Source organism: Ascaphus truei, chromosome 3 (assembly GCF_040206685.1).
Source record: "Ascaphus truei isolate aAscTru1 chromosome 3, aAscTru1.hap1, whole genome shotgun sequence".
NCBI lineage: Eukaryota > Metazoa > Chordata > Amphibia > Anura > Ascaphidae > Ascaphus > Ascaphus truei.
This window is the reverse complement of record NC_134485.1, coordinates 348,087,424-348,104,250: the sequence shown is the minus strand read 5'-3', so window position 1 is coordinate 348,104,250 and position 16,827 is coordinate 348,087,424. Positions and strand designations below refer to the sequence as shown.

General features: G+C 45.3%; 1 protein-coding gene across 1 annotated transcript in view; it reads left to right on the top strand.

Annotated features, from left to right (window-relative positions):
* The window catches only part of CSAD (cysteine sulfinic acid decarboxylase), a 44,464-nt gene that overhangs the window by 9,148 nt on the left and 18,489 nt on the right, over nucleotides 1-16,827 (top strand). The window contains exons 4-5 of the mRNA XM_075593429.1: nucleotides 13,042-13,148; nucleotides 13,803-13,918. Coding sequence (XP_075449544.1) covers nucleotides 13,042-13,148; nucleotides 13,803-13,918 — 223 coding nt within the window. The remainder of the gene's footprint in view (nucleotides 1-13,041; nucleotides 13,149-13,802; nucleotides 13,919-16,827) is intronic.

Sequence of the window (16,827 nt, the reverse complement as noted above, 5' to 3'; positions counted from 1 at the left end):
CGGTCCCAGGATCGGAACCTTCCTGAGCGGTTACTCATGGTGCTATCTGGGTATCAGCAAAGGGGACAGTGAAATATCTTGTGCTCTTTAGAAGTGTGTGTAAGTTGCCACTTGTCTGGGGAGCTCGCAAGCGACGAGGTCCCCCACTATACTACAGAATCCCGCAGGAGACTATAGCATAGGCTCAATCAGTATCCCACACGCTGCCACCAGTAAATAAGCCTGTCACAGTAGACTAGTACTTATGAACAATTTTATATTTTTGGGATTCTTGATTGAGCATAACAAGGCGGGCAAAATAAATTGTCATTTATTTCTTTTCAGACAAACACACGACAACCTCAGAATGCACTTAATAATCACTTACTGGGATGGGGAAACAAAATAAATTGTCCATAGAACGAAAGATGAAGAAATAGAGTCTTTGGCTTACAATCCTTTTGGCTAGGGCGCAACTTGCCTGCCCGATATTTCCGCCAAATGCAGAGAGTTAATTCTGGTTCGTTGGGATTCGTTCTGGGATCCCCAGCGCTAACGAATTCCTGAAGTAGGGGTAAATCCTTGGTTACGATGTTTTAACCCCTTGCGTTCCAGAACCACTGCCGCTGCACTTGGACGAAATCTTGAACAACGCTTGGATAAATCATGAATCACCCTGGGACTGGGCTGCAGGCATCTTTATAGGGTTAAGGGTCCTATACCTAACATACACACCCAATCCCTTCCGTGGGAACACTTTTTCCCCCTATCCCAGACTTGCCAGTAGTTCATAGCATGGGCAGAAGTGGCTTCCGGGTTTGCACAGAGCATGTGCTAACTTCCCACCTGAGCTCCTTAGCATACCAGGTCCACCCCCTTACCTGGCAACAGCAAGTCTGGGATCTGGCCACAAGGTGTGAACAGCCCACATGTTGGACCGGTTCCCGGTACTTCACAATTTCCTGGCTGTCTTAACACCTAGGGTCTCTGAGGATTTTCAACTTTGGATTACTCATAGACATTGAGGCATTCACTTCGCAGGGGGCCCTTTGAAGTGCGGAGATGAAAGACCCTCAGCTCATTTATTCTTAACATATATGCATGTTAATACATTCATTGCTGGGCTGACAGGAAAAGCTTCCTGCCGGTACCTTTTAAAACATAACTAAAATACAGTTTATCTATATATATACTTTCTGTATGTGTGGGGGACACCAAACAATATGTATGGGCTTAGTACATCCTTAGCTAGCTGCACTCCAAAAATTAGAGTGCTAGCTTGCTCCTTGTGTCTGAAATACAATTGGCCCAATTCGCATACATTGCTATTATTGCAGCTATGGACTGATAGAAAAAACAAGAGGGTTCGGGAGTGATCACAGAATCACACTAATTGAATAAAGTGATCAAGTGTATAATTGTGGTAATTAAAGATGTGGGTGCAAACTGTGAACTGAAAAGTGAATCAGAAAAAGGGGGAAGGGGAACACAAAATGGATGTGCCCCCTAAAAGAATTCACTAAACTGCACTCCTACATAGTATAAAAAACTATGCTATGGACTGAGCTGCAAAATGGGGACAATAAAGATAGTGTAGGGGAAAACAGATCAGTGTGGTGCACATACACAGTTAACCCCTTCAGTCCCAATGCGATTTAGGGTTAATCAGCCGGGTATAATGCCTTTAGTAATGGCCTGATTAACCCTTTCATCGCCACATGCTCTATCCAGAAGACCGGGACTGGGTACCACCCCAGACAATGACCTCTGGTATAAGATCCCTGGACCAGGGATGCGAACTATGTGCTCAACGGTGGCTATCGTAGAAGATAAAGTGGCCTTCTCAGTATTGAGGGTCGCGGATTCCTTGGGATGCCAATTCAAGGCCATCCCCGCAACCTACTGCAACCCAGAGGGGATGAACATCACCTCAGATAAGATCATTGCATGGAAGCATATGGTACAATATAAATTACGGGATCGAGTGGCTAGCATCATCCGCCAGGCCATTCAGCAAAACAAGCCTGAAATTCTGAAATGTGCCCTCAGCGACATGGTCGCGATACTCATGCGAGAAGTGGACAAATTTGAAATCGAAAATAGTCTACTCTATCGGGTGGTGCAGTACAATAACCACCTGGATAGACGGCAACTGGTCCTGCCATGTAACCTGCAACATATGGTTCTGAAATCACTGCATGATGAACATGGCCGTCTCGGCGTAGAGAAGACCTTTGGATTGATACAAGACCGTTTTTTCTGGCCACGGATGCGAGAGTCAGTAGAACGACACTGCCGCCGATGGTCATGGTGCATCCAGTGCAAGACCCTCACCACCAGTCGCACCAATGGCTCACCTGAAGAGCTCGGGTCCCATGGACCTGGTGTGCATGGATTTCCTGTGTATTGAACCAGGGTCTGCGGGTTGAAAACTTGCCTTTCCTAGTTGTAGGGCGCATGCTTCAGCAAAATGCTTACCCTGTCCGCTCCACGTCACTGGACTATGCCTGGAACAAGTAACCTTATTTCTCAGAACCGGCCCTCAGGTAGGCTAGGATTCCCTGGCACCTCATTGCCCAGGGCTTTGCTATTGCAAGCAAAGCCCCTGGAACCCCTACTGGAGCTACACTGGACCAGTCCCAAGATTACCTGTAAGTCTGAAGACTGAGAGAGAGAGTTCTGATTCGGGCAGCCCATTTCATAAACTTCTGTGTCCTATGTCTAACATGAACAGGGACTGCCCACCACTCAGAGCGTGGGACTTTAACCAACAGCCAATCAGAGTGGGGTTCATCTGGCTGCTGATGTCAGAGGAAGGGGTGTGCCAACCGGCTTCTTTCCCCCAGCCCACTCATGGCTACCTGCTGGGCAGGCTCCACAGTGTCTCAGAGAACAAAGATGTCTTCTGGGCCTATTCCTCTGCCCCTCCATACTAAACCAAATGGCCGGACACCTCTGGTTCTTTGAGATCAGATGTCTATGCAGACATCCTAGCACCTATGTAAATGCTCAGGCTGACTGCATAGATATTTATACATATAGTATAATATACTATAAACCATACTTTAATAAAGTATAAACCTTGGGGAACCTTATATACGTGGGGAAAATTAGTCTGGGATACCTGGGCTCGAAAATCAGGAGCCTGGGGGACATTGTGAAGCCCCAATGTAATTCACCCCGTGTACCCACAAATCATGCCTGCTCACCGGGGAGAATTAAAGGACTACTGGTAACTTTGTCGCCCAAACTTCTGCAAACAAAAGGAATACATTTCGACCCAAATAACCCACCTAAAACTTACACTCCCAAAATCTCATGTCTCTAGGACACAGGGAACCCCAAAAGCCCCTAAACAGGTCAGGTTTTTGCTATACTTTACATGGGACTTCCATAGCCCGCCCCGTCCTTATGTACAGACGGTACCCACAAATTATGCACTATTTGCGGGTAACATAACAGTACTACCGGCTACTTCGGTCATGGCATTACACAGGTTTTTTAACCCTAGTTGCGCCCTAATATCCACCCTTAATCTCCTGCTCCCAAAGTCCCTGTCTTGCAGCTATTTCCTAACAGGGATCCTAGCTATACCTGGCATCCCAGCTTACATTCCTGCAGGGGACCGTAAAATAGGGACAGAAATACAGGAGAATACATTAGGGTGCACAACTAGACTCAAGAGCTGACACTTCTGCCCTTGGTATACGGTTCATAGAGGCAGCCAGCTGGGCGTTACCTTTATTAATGAAGGCCGGCTACTCCCTACCGTCACAATAATAGAAATCAGAACTATACACGCTAACATCTCAGTTTAAATAAGAATAAATATGTACAAAAACTAAAAAAGCAAAACATAAATAAATGACATTATTCAAGTTGGATTCCCTCTATGTCACTGTGCAATACTATAGAACTTTGAAGGGTATTGATAAAGAGCTGCTTTTTGGCCCTAACGTCAGTCTCTTTTTGCTCAGGTCTCAGCCTGGTATATCTATTTATATTATATAGCACTCTGCTAGGAATTTCCTTTGCCCTGCATGTCAGTCCTGGTAGCTGCAGACAGCGCCAGGGTTAAGTCATCACAAGGCTCTGACATGTGAGTTAGCAACTATTATGTTTCTATAATGTTACACTTCCTAGGTACATGTTGGGCCTTGTGCTAAGTTCTAGAAGTTGCTGGAAGGGTCACCTGACAGAGGTGGTCCTGTTGCAACAATTATTCTGCCCAGATACTGGAGCAGAGCATTGGCCATGCCCTGGGTATATAACATTGGGTTCCTCCATTTTGTATTCAGACCCCCAGGGAAGACCTGACCTAAGGGAGGATCCCGTTACCACCAGGGCAGATCTGACCCCTATACTCCAATAACATCAGGGAGGTCTCCAGGCTCTTCTAGCCTGTAAAGCAGTTGGCAACATCTTTTTATTTGTTTCTATATAGGGACAGTATTCCAGTTCAAGGGCTCTAGAGAGGTGCTATAGGGATCTACATTGCTGTAGGATGCAGTTCATTCCCAGGGTTAAGTAGGGACCTGGGGTGGATTGACCTGTTCCCATTCTCATGGTTAAGTAGGGACCTGGGTGGAGTTATACTGGGTTCCATTCCAAGATTTAAGTAGGGATCTGGACTGGACTGGCTCACAATGTAAGAGATCTATGGATGCTGTATTCTGTATGATGAAACCCAGTCCTATTTGTTGGTACTATGCTGCTGCTCTAAATAAACGGACAAGTTAAAAGTTCCTGGCGCCCTCTTCTGTTCACCAACTCCCTTACACAAGCTGGCACGATTCCACCATCTAACCTGAGATGCAAAAGGTAAACCGTTGAGCATCTATACCCTTTTGAACAAGTCTAAACCCTGTCAAAACAGAGACTGCTGCAAACCCCTCCATTTTTACATGTGCAACCTATCCCTCATGTCGGGGTTGGGGGGTGGGGGAGTAGGGGTGTTACATTATATTATAGCTATATATTTTTTTTTATATCTTTCTTTGCACTGATTGTTGATGGCTTTTCTATGTGTTGATGCATGGTTTTAGGATTGTTTTCTTTTGTAAGAGTATTGCCTTATTTTTGTTCAATTAGAATATATTTATATATGTAGCACCTTTCTTCCCCCCCCCCACCCCCTTTCGGGAGATCATGTAGCTACCAGGTATACTCTGGTGCTGGTGCATACCTGTTGGCGTGACAGAAGGCCTGAGGGCTCCGCAATGTTGTCGGGAGACATCACATCAGGCTTTCAACTGGTGGTTCCTCATTCAGTGCAGCGCCTCCATCCCATGAGGATTCTGGGATAGCCTGGATGGTCCTAACAGCTCTTTTCAAAGACCACACCAATGATGATATAACTGGATCTTTATTTAAGTACAGCACATGCATGGCAGTCTCCATTCCCTTGAAGGCAGTACCCAGGGCTTGAGGCCCTAAGTACCCCTCCTCAGTTACCTCACCCCCTAACAGGGTAAGGCCTCAGCCTCTCCTATCCAGGAGAAGCTTTTCCTGTGCTCTCTCCGTGCAGAGAAATCAGCACAGAACTGGCCCTAGAAACACTTAACTCTAAACTAGCGGAACCCACCCCACCTCTCTAAAGGGCTAACCAGGCTAACTCTGAACTGTATTAACTAACATCTTATGCAATAACATAACCAGGCCCTGAAGGATTTACTCCCAACACTGCCCTCTCTTTACTGGGACTTATGATGCTGGATGGGCCAAAAAAAATTAGCTGCCAGGGGGCACCCGCTACATATATGAGAACTTAATTGGTTGGATATTTTTTCTTTTGACCCGTGTCCCTTTAAATTTCTATACTATTATTACTGTAAGCTGAAATAGGAAAGGTTTGACTTCCGCCAGCTCCTCCCCTTCCCACTGCCCATTCAAATGCTTTTCCGCACCTCTAATATTAAAGAGGTGTAAAGGTGTAGTGTGGCAGGACGGCCTGTAGCCGAGGTCAGGCAATAGTCCACATGTGTAGTTTCAGGTTAAAGCAAATCTTGAGTGGCTTTATTTCTCCAGCATAACTAAACATGTGGGCACACTGTCCCTTTAAGGCATAAACAAAACATAGCAAAATAAATCCTGCTCCACATTGGGAGAACTTACTAACACTGCAAGCCTATCAGGTTGGCTGGCTAATTCATTTACCAAACCGCTACACCATTCGCTGTGGGACTCCTCGTTCACTCCCATGATCCCGGTATAGAAGGGGTGAAGGCGGTCACAGCAAAAGAAGTCCAGCCCAGGAACAAGTGAAATTAAAATCAGCTTTAATACTACATGCTGTACATCACAGAAGGGGCACTCTGACGCGTTTCGTCCTTCTCCAGAACTTTATCAAAGAGTATATTACCCTTATCACACAGATTCCTTAAGTAGGTGTCAACCCAATATGATTGGTTGGTCTTAATCAGAGATCTATTGAATCCAATAAAGTTAATGGTAAGCCCTAATTGGGAACAACCCTCTCATTGAGTCTGTGTGATACAGTTTGATAACACAAAATACATAGTAACATATAACAACAAACATATTTAAAAGAAAAACACAATGTTATACAATGTGGTGTGAAGCATGTACTAATAAATTTAAGGAAACATGTATATGGAAGTGAAGAAAAAATTCATATATGGTAAAAATTATATCTGCAGTAGTTTAACTTGTAATTATTTGTTTAGATACAAGTGGAAGCTAGGTATCATAACTGGATCCATATGTATATATGTATACTAGCCATATGGTACACATGTGTAGGATCTCAAGGTACTAGATGCAATTAAATATAGAATATATATATATACTTCTTCAATACAATTTAAATATCACTCTGCATACTGACTACTTATAGGGAGATGCAAAGATGAGTGGCAGTATTATGCAACATTTTGAATGGAGTGCATGGACATACACTCTCTCTACCCCCCATTTTCTGGGTCAAAGAAAATGTTTTAATTCCCAATCGGTGTTTATACCGTGTGGATGGAGGGTATTGAGAGTGTATATCCAATACATCTCTCTTTTGTTTAATGCATTCTCTCTGTTGCCACCCCTGGGGTGACAGGGCACGTGCTCAATGACAGAAAAGGCGAAGTTTCCAATACCGCCTTTAAGGCATTGTGTGAAATGTTTTGATACTGGATGAAGTAAATCACCCTTCCTGATAAGGCGCACGTGCTCTGCCATCCTGGTTTTTAATGGTCTTATTGTGCGACCTACATATCTTGATCCGCACTTGCAATTAAGAACGTATATAACATAACTGGTGTTACAATTTAGAAAGGTCTTAATTTTGTATTTACTTGAATTATTGTTAAACACAATACTATTCGTTTGAGACGCGTGCTGGCACATGGCACATTTACCACATTTAAAAAAACCATTTGGAATGCCTTTAACATTTGAGAAACCAGACCTACTGTTATACATACTGGGTGACAGATGGAATGCCAATGTTTTGGCTTTGCGATATGTGAATCTTGGTCCACTTTCAACAATTGGGCGTATATCTCTATCCAGCAGCAGGGTGTGCCAATGCTTATGAATGATATTACTAATCTGTCTGGACTGTTGACTAAATGTTGTGATAAAATAAGGACTTTTCCTTTCATTCGAAGCATTGGTCAACCCTCTGCTGGGCAGTGATCTTTTGTCTTTACAAATAAGAGTTTTTCTATCTGTAACATTCGCTTTATTAAAAGCTACTGAAATGTCTTCGGCAGAGTATCCCCTAGCTAGAAATCTTTTGGACATCTCTTCTGATCGAGACAAGAAGCATTCCATCTGTCACCCAGTATGTATAACAGTAGGTCTGGTTTCTCAAATGTTAAAGGCATTCCAAATGGTTTTTTTAAATGTGGTAAATGTGCCATGTGCCAGCACGCGTCTCAAACGAATAGTATTGTGTTTAACAATAATTCAAGTAAATACAAAATTAAGACCTTTCTAAATTGTAACACCAGTTATGTTATATACGTTCTTAATTGCAAGTGCGGATCAAGATATGTAGGTCGCACAATAAGACCATTAAAAACCAGGATGGCAGAGCACGTGCGCCTTATCAGGAAGGGTGATTTACTTCATCCAGTATCAAAACATTTCACACAATGCCTTAAAGGCGGTATTGGAAACTTCGCCTTTTCTGCCATTGAGCACGTGCCCTGTCACCCCAGGGGTGGCAACAGAGAGAATGCATTAAACAAAAGAGAGATGTATTGGATATACACTCTCAATACCCTCCATCCACACGGTATAAACACCGATTGGGAATTAAAACATTTTCTTTGACCCAGAAAATGGGGGGTAGAGAGAGTGTATGTCCATGCACTCCATTCAAAATGTTGCATAATACTGCCACTCATCTTTGCATCTCCCTATAAGTAGTCAGTATGCAGAGTGATATTTAAATTGTATTGAAGAAGTATATATATATATTCTATATTTAATTGCATCTAGTACCTTGAGATCCTACACATGTGTACCATATGGCTAGTATACATATATACATATGGATCCAGTTATGATACCTAGCTTCCACTTGTATCTAAACAAATAATTACAAGTTAAACTACTGCAGATATAATTTTTACCATATATGAATTTTTTCTTCACTTCCATATACATGTTTCCTTAAATTTATTAGTACATGCTTCACACCACATTGTATAACATTGTGTTTTTCTTTTAAATATGTTTGTTGTTATATGTTACTATGTATTTTGTGTTATCAAACTGTATCACACAGACTCAATGAGAGGGTTGTTCCCAATTAGGGCTTACCATTAACTTTATTGGATTCAATAGATCTCTGATTAAGACCAACCAATCATATTGGGTTGACACCTACTTAAGGAATCTGTGTGATAAGGGTAATATACTCTTTGATAAAGTTCTGGAGAAGGACGAAACGCGTCAGAGTGCCCCTTCTGTGATGTACAGCATGTAGTATTAAAGCTGATTTTAATTTCACTTGTTCCTGGGCTGGACTTCTTTTGCTGTGACCGCCTTCACCCCTTCTATACCTGTATCTGCTATGGCTGGCGCACGCAGGCATTCACCACGGACTCCTAAGAAGGACTGACGTCATCCCCCCCTCCACACGTGTGGACGCGCTGGAGCGCATCATCAGCTGAGAGGCAACACCGCTCCTCCTCACTGCAGGAAACGGCGTGCACGGACGAGCAGGCAGCGGTCCCCCTACGCAGACATCGCGTCGGTGGTTACCTAAGAAGGAAGACGCTGCAGCCATCCGTATCACGGGGAAAGCCAAGACAGAGGAAAATCTTCAGCAGTGCGGAACAGCTCACCGCAACCGCACGCAGGATACCGAAGACACCGGGCAGGGTAAGGGCAGCAGCTAGTGGCCTCAGGAGGTTCAAGAGTGAGGTGTCCCTGGACACTTCATTTCCTGCACCCGGCCACTATCGGCACAACGGGCCCCCCGCCCTGGGTGAGTCAAAAATTTATAATCTGAAGATTTCATTGTGTCCTAATGGTGAATTGCCACATACTTTTAGTGGATTGAGTTTCTTTCTTTACATTTAATATACTTGACTTTGGCAGCATCAGTTATTTTGGGTTCACTCCCATATTTTTTAGTACTCCCATGATCCCAATGGACCTTTGTTCCATTGTTAACTACTCTCCCATGGGAACCTGATTGTAATTGTACGTACTCCCCTTTGGAGGCTGTGGACCCAAATCCGTCTCTCCTTCCCGAGGGTGGATGAACAGCGATCTCATCGTTTTCCAGGGTTTCAGGAGGTTTATGTTGTAGATTTGTTTACCCTTCCTGGACCCTGGTTGAGAGATCTCATAATTCACCTCCCCGGTGAGGCCGAGAACTTGGAAAGGACCCTGTCACTTTGCAAGGAGTTTACTCTCTGAAGTCTGTGATAGCAGCATCACTTGGTCCCCAGGTTGGAAGACCGTTAAGCGGGCATTTCGGTTATACTGCCTCTCTTGATGCTCTCCTATCATGTCTAGGCGGTTTCTAAGGTCTATGACATACTGAAGGGTATTCTTGGAGGGGGAGGGCTCCTCCTCCCAGGATTCCTTCAGTAAGTCGAGAATACCCCGAGGTTTGCGTCCATATAGGAGCTCAAATGGGGAGATGATTGGGGAACTTCTCGTACCGCAAACAATAGGAAAGGGAGAAGTTCATCCCAAGCTCGCTTTTCAGTGTCCACAAAATTCCTAAGCATGGTTTTTAAAGTACGGTTAAACCTCTCTACCAATCCATCAGTCTGAGGAGGGTAGACCGAGGTCCAGACGGATTTAACCTCCAATAACTTCAGGACATCCTGCATTAACTTCGCCATGAAATTTGTTCCCTGGTCAGTTAACATTACTTGGCGAAGTCCTACCCGAGAGAACAGCTCTAACAGCCTGTGAGCAACTTGTTTAGCAGTGGCTGATCTCAGAGGGAAGGCCTCAGGATATCTGGTGGCATAATCTACGACAACTAGTATGAACTTATGTCCCTTCGCAGAGGGTTCTAAAGGACCTACCAGAATCATCCTACACCAATCCTCTCGAATGGGACTGATACCAAGGGAAGAGGAACCAAAGGAGCTGTCTTCTGTCCCTTTTGGCTAGTTAACTGGTATTCCGGACATGTCTCACATAGTTTCATGATGTCACCATGTATGCCTGGCCAGTAAAACCGGGACGAGATGCGGTCCATGGTCTTATCTCTGCCCAAATGACCACCCCATGGGAGAGTATGGGCAAGGGTAAACACTGTTTTAACAAAACCTTTAGGGACTAATATTTGTCGAATGACCTCCCCTATTTGTGTAACCTTATACACACGATATAGGATGTCATTCAATAGTTCGAAATGTGGAAAGACTCTTACACCTTGTTCATCCATTATGTTGTCGTTGACCCGTACCACCTTCTCATATTATCTAGCCAGCGCTGGGTCTTCCCTCTGCCTCTGACGGAAGTCAGGAAGATCCAGGTCTGGCAAAATTCCCGTATCTATCTGTTCCCCACCCTGGTCATCTCCTGCCATGACTTGCAGTCTTGTGGGCTGACTAACGTTACCAAGAGTCCCAGCCTTTCTTAACCAGTCATCTTTTTCCGCACGTCTCTGTTTACGTGTCATTGGAACGCGGTGTCTATGGGGAAAAATCTGGGGGGAAAAGGGAACAAGTCCCCGGGCTTCTCCGGAACCAGGGAAGTAGGCTCTGTAGGAGTAGGGGCCAACAATGTTGCGAAGTAGGGCCAGTCTCGGCCAATTAGAACAGGAGCATGTAGCCAGGGAGCAACTCCTAATAGCAGTCTAGCCTCTCGATCATTGATGCGGAGGAGGATGTTCGCCGTCGGGTATTTTTTTGTATCCCCATGGATACATTCGATATTCCATGGAGCTTCATAGGATAGTCGGTTGTTTGGAATTAGACCCGCTAGGATCAGGGTTTTTCCAGATCCCGAGTCCACCAGGGCTTTTACTGTTTTCCCCTCCAGAGATGCGGGAACCAAACATGGGTTGTGGTCCCCTCGAAGAGAAGCAGTGGCAGTGGTTCTGCCATAGGAACAATCCATCTCATCCTCTCCTGAGTCAGCAAACTCGGTTGTCAGCCGGGGTTCTCGACGAGTTTCGGTGTTTGGACCTCTCTGCTGTGCGACGGGATCCTCCCTTCTGTTTGGTGGCAGAATCCTGCCGGGAGTCCAGGCTCTCTGGGAATACTGTGGGTGGCGTCCTCCACTCAGTGATCCAATGGCCTCGGATCCGGGACGGGCGTCTCTGCAGGGGTTTGTACCCGGACAACTCCGAAATGGGAAAGGGTCTTCCGACCGGGATGACTGGACCTCCCGAGCTGGCGGGTTGTAGGGTGTTTGCACGGACCGATCCCAGCTATCCTGTTGGCTGTCGTCACCAAGGCAGTTTTCCACCAAGCGGACTGCTGAATCCAGGGAAAATGCAGCATATCTTTTTACCCAGGAGCGGGAGGAGGGGGGCAGTATTTTTATGAACTGCTCGAGCACAAATTGTTCAAGGATCTCTGCCTTGCTATGCTTCTCTGGTTGTATCCACCTGGTACATAAGTCTACCAAATGGTGGGCTATAACCCGGGGTCTGTCTCTGTTTGTATATTTGACCATCCAGAACCGCTGCCGGTAGGTCTCTGGGGTGAGGCCTAGGCGATCCAGAATAGCAGCCTTTAGTTGCTGATAGTCCATGGCCTCATCTGCCAGAAGAGCCTGGTAGGCTGCCTGAGTTTTGCCAGGTGAAATACACAGTACCTGACTTCACCCTGTCACATGTAGTTTATAATGTAGCTCAACAACACAAACGTCGTATGTCTTAACAATGATTTCTGATTCCTAAATGTAATGGTTATTTATAAATCACTGGCTCCCGAACCTCAGCCCCTTTATGCTTATCTATTTAATCATGGATGACATTGCAAACTGTAACATGATTTTATCACAAAACAGAAGGGAGCTGATCAGTACGTGGTAGCTAGGAACTAAATATGGTATTCATAAAATGTGTCACTCTGGCATTTACTTATTTAGTATAAAGACATTTTTAACACTAAATGGATGCTAAGAGGTGCATTTTAGGTATGCATGTTTCAGTATTATTGTACGAATGGAGTGTTTGTAGGAGAAATTTTGTGACACATATTTCAGTGGTATTTTTCCTCTTAGTGTAAAATGATCAGCCAGATTTGAGAAATCTCTCTTGTAACACATTTGGGTCAATAGTAAAAAGCTTAATTGATGTGTCACTAAAGAACAGCTGATGTGCACTATAGTAGTCACAAGGATATACAGATGACTGTGAGTGCAGCAGGCAGGATGGAATTCTGAAGTCAAGGAATGAAAATCCCATGATAGATTCTGTAGGGTCTACACTATGTATGGGCTGACAAAGTGTGCCATGTAGTCTTTATTTGTAGTTAATCTCTTTATTTATTTTTTTAAGCTTTTTGTGGCAAAGATCAAAGTTATAGGTTTTGTGGATGGAATATGCTGTTTTTATAGAACAAAACTGACTTTGTAATGCTTGTCTACACCTATCCTATAATTGTACCCCTGTAGATACACCTATGAGGTTGCTCCTGTCTTTGTTCTGATGGAGGAGGAAGTACTTAAAACCCTGCGACATTTCATCGGCTGGAAAACAGGAGATGGAATATTCTGCCCAGGTACCAAGAACATGAATGTACCCCATTGTCTGGTCTTAGGGCAAGGCGGTTGCCTTGGGCACCAGGATCCAAATTCCGCCGCAGAGGGGAGAGCTGGAAGAGGGAGCTGGAGAGTCCCTGAACCGGTGCAGGACCGCTTCTCACCCCAATGTAGGGACAAGGGAGGGGAGGGGGAAGGGGGGTGTGGTAAGAGATAGCTTTGGGGAGGTAAGAGGTAGAGTGGGGGAAGTGCGCGGGCGCAGGGGGTTCTTACCTTATGCAGAGTGGCCTTCCTTCTGCAACATCATGGAGTCATGGAGACACGATCTCACATGGTGATGCATTGCCATGACAACGCAATGTCATGTTCCGCCATGACATCATGACGTTGCAGGAGGAGGGGCCTCGCTGCCAACATGCTGCCTTGGGCCCCGCCAAGGTAAGGCCGTTCCAGGCAGATTGTGTGTACATTTTTGTGGAGTTTCATCTATCAGTCCCCTTATATACAGAATTGACTATTTGTGTTTTTCTTTTTTTCATGCACTAACCGGTTACCTGCGCTCCCCGCAGTCTTCATCACCAAGATTGCTAGCTTCCCCAACATTAACTTCTTGCTGTTCACACCTTCCCAGTCTCCAAGCAGGGTTCTGACTGTAAGCTGTTTTTTTTCTGCAGGGGGCTCCCTCTCTAATATGTATGCTATGAACCTTGCACGATTTCACCGCTTCCCACACTGCAAAGAGAAGGGTCTGAGTGCGCTGCCCAGGCTGGCAGTATTCACATCAGAGGAGGTGAGAGAAGGGTGGAGACAGAGTAAATGGATTACAATGTATGGAGGGTGTTGTGTGTGGTTTTTGTTAATAATTGAGTGGAACAGCTCCCTCTCTAGTCTCTTCTTCCTATTGTCTTGCTTTACCTTACTACTGGTGATCCACCTTTTGAGCGCTGTAGCAATCACCACTTCCTCTTTGTGTAACAGCAATAATACCATATGTAGCCTCCCTGCAGAGACTACTAGTAGTTAAGGGGTTAAGGACCCTAGAGGGTTAACTGTGTGGTGTCACACAGAGTTACTCCCCTCCTTATTATGTGATACAGAAAGAATAGCCACACTCCGGGTAGGTTTTGTGACCAGTGATTTCACCTTAGGGAAATGGGAGGATATATATATAGCGCTCTCTAGTGTTCTAGAGCAGGTTCCTTGGGAGTATGTATGTATGTATGTATGTCTTTATTTGTATAGCGCCATAAAATGTACATAGCGCTTCACAGTAGTAATACATGTCATATAAATAACAAATATAAATAACAGATCATGGGAATAAGTGCTTCAGACATACTGTAAAAGTAACATTAAGGAAGGAGTCCCTGCTCCGAGGAGCTTACAATCTAATTGGTAGGTAGGGAGAACGTACAGAGACAATAGGAGGGAATACTAGTAAGTGCGTCTGCAGGGGGCCAAGCTTTGTGTCATGTGTCCATGATTATCCAGTGCTACTCATATGCTTCTTTAAGCAGATGTGTCTTAAGGTGGGTCTTAAAGGTGGATAGCGAGGGGGCTAGTCGGGTATTGAGGGGAAGGGCATTCCAGAGGTGTGGGGCAGAAAGTGAGAAAGGTTTAAGGCGGGAGAGAGCTTTAGATACAAAGGGGGTAGAAAGAAGACATCCTTGAGAAGAACGCAAGAGTCGTGATGGTGCATAGCGAGAAATTAGGGCTGAGATGTAATGAGGGGCAGAAGAATGTAAAGCTTTAAAAGTGAGCAGTAGAATTGAGTGTGAGATACGCGATTTAATCGGAAGCCAGGAGAGGGATTTCAGGAGGGGAGATGCGGAGACAGATTTAGGAAAGAGTAGAGTGATTCTGGCAGCAGTGTTTAGGATAGATTGTAGGGGAGACAGGTGAGAGGTAGGAAGGCCGGAGAGCAGGAGGTTGCAGTAATCGAGACGTGAGAGAATGAGGGCCTGAGTCAGAGTTTTAGCAGTTGAGTAACAGAGGAAAGGGCGTATCTTTGTGATATTGCGGAGGAAAAAGCGACAAGTTTTAGAAACGTTTTGAATATGAGAGGAGAATGAGAGAGAGGAATCAAGTGTGACTCCTAGGCAGCGTGCTTGGGCTACTGGGTGAATGATCGTATTTCCAATAGCAATGTGGAAGGATGTAGTAGGGCCAGGTTTGGGAGTAGCAGTTGGACAGGGCCTCATTGTCAGTTATGTAAATATGTTAATTGTATAGTTATGTGTATGTAACATAGCCTCTGGCCGCTACTACTTCCCATGGGCCCCAACAGTATAAGTCCTGCTAGGAACAGGCACTGGAGGGGTTAGAATATCTTATGAGGGCCTAGTGTGCTATTGCAGCCCTGGATATATTTACTGTGTCCAAGGGCAGGCCTAGCAACAGTCTGAGAGTGTCAGGCTGGGGGAGGATACTGGTTGGGTCATATGTAAATGTATGATGCCTATCAGTATCAGACCTGCCCTGTTATGGGCAGGGTTACAAGCCCAACCCCAGGGTATATATACTGGCACTCTCACAGAAATCAGTGTGTCTGTTCCCTCCCCCTGCAGAGTGACACCATTTACCCTGTATCCCACAAGGGGATACAGGAGGAGCACCAAAAGGAAATCCAGATGGGCCTCAAACCTTAAGGCAGGGGGAAACAAACTTTTTTCCCTGCGCCCCCCTGCCGGCGGTCCCCTCACTCCCGCGCCCCCCAAACCCCACCTACCTGCGCTCCGGCGTCATGACGTCACGTTGCCATAGCGGCGGCGTCATTTTGCCGCCGCGTTGCCATGGCGACGCAGGAAGGAAGCCGCCGGAGCCTAGGTAAGTAAAGGTTTACAGAGGCCCTGCAGCTCCCCCGGCACTTAATTTAAGTGCCTGCGGGAAGCGCGCGGGGCCTCTGTAAACCTCGCGCCCCCCCCCGCCGGCAGTCTCCCGCCCCCCCTGGGGGTCACGCCCCACAGTTTGCGCACCGCTGCCTTAAGGTAACCTTCCAGGGTTCTGCTGTAAGTTCTGGAATATGAATAAACATCCATTGAACCATACAAGTGTATGATTCCCTGCCTTCGGATAAGAGAAGTGTCAGCATGGACCATCCTGCAGACACAGGATCGTCGCTCACTGGAGGCATTGCCAACTACGAATAAGGTACCCTGAAAGCTTATCCTGGTTCTCCACACACCACTGGGGAGCAACTCAGAGCCCTCCTGTAGCCTCACAGGTATGCACAGCACCATGGAACATACAGGTAGAGACCCAATCTCACATAGGGTGGGGGTAAATGTGCTACATGTAGTTAGAATTATATATGACAATATATGACTATATATGAAGACATTCGAACTTTTCTAGAATAACATTTTGAGGGACAGATTTCTATTCAAAGCAAATATTCACTGTGGATTGTACATCTTCTTTATGATACTTTTAGATAAACTGAGAATTCAAAGATAAAGACCCTAACAATTGCAGGCTGCAAGACGGGCGTGTTTCATCTGCGCTCTTTGCCTCTGGCTGGCTAAAAACCATGAGTGCTTCCTACAGTTAGTTTAGCAGAAGGGAGCTACTATGTGTGTGACCAGTTTCCAAAGTAATACATTCTTAAATAGTCCAGGTCTCTCTGTCTTCTATTCCTTCCTTTTATCCTTTCTTGTTACAGTCAGTTGTGCCAAAAACTATGTCATGGTGAGGTGCCAA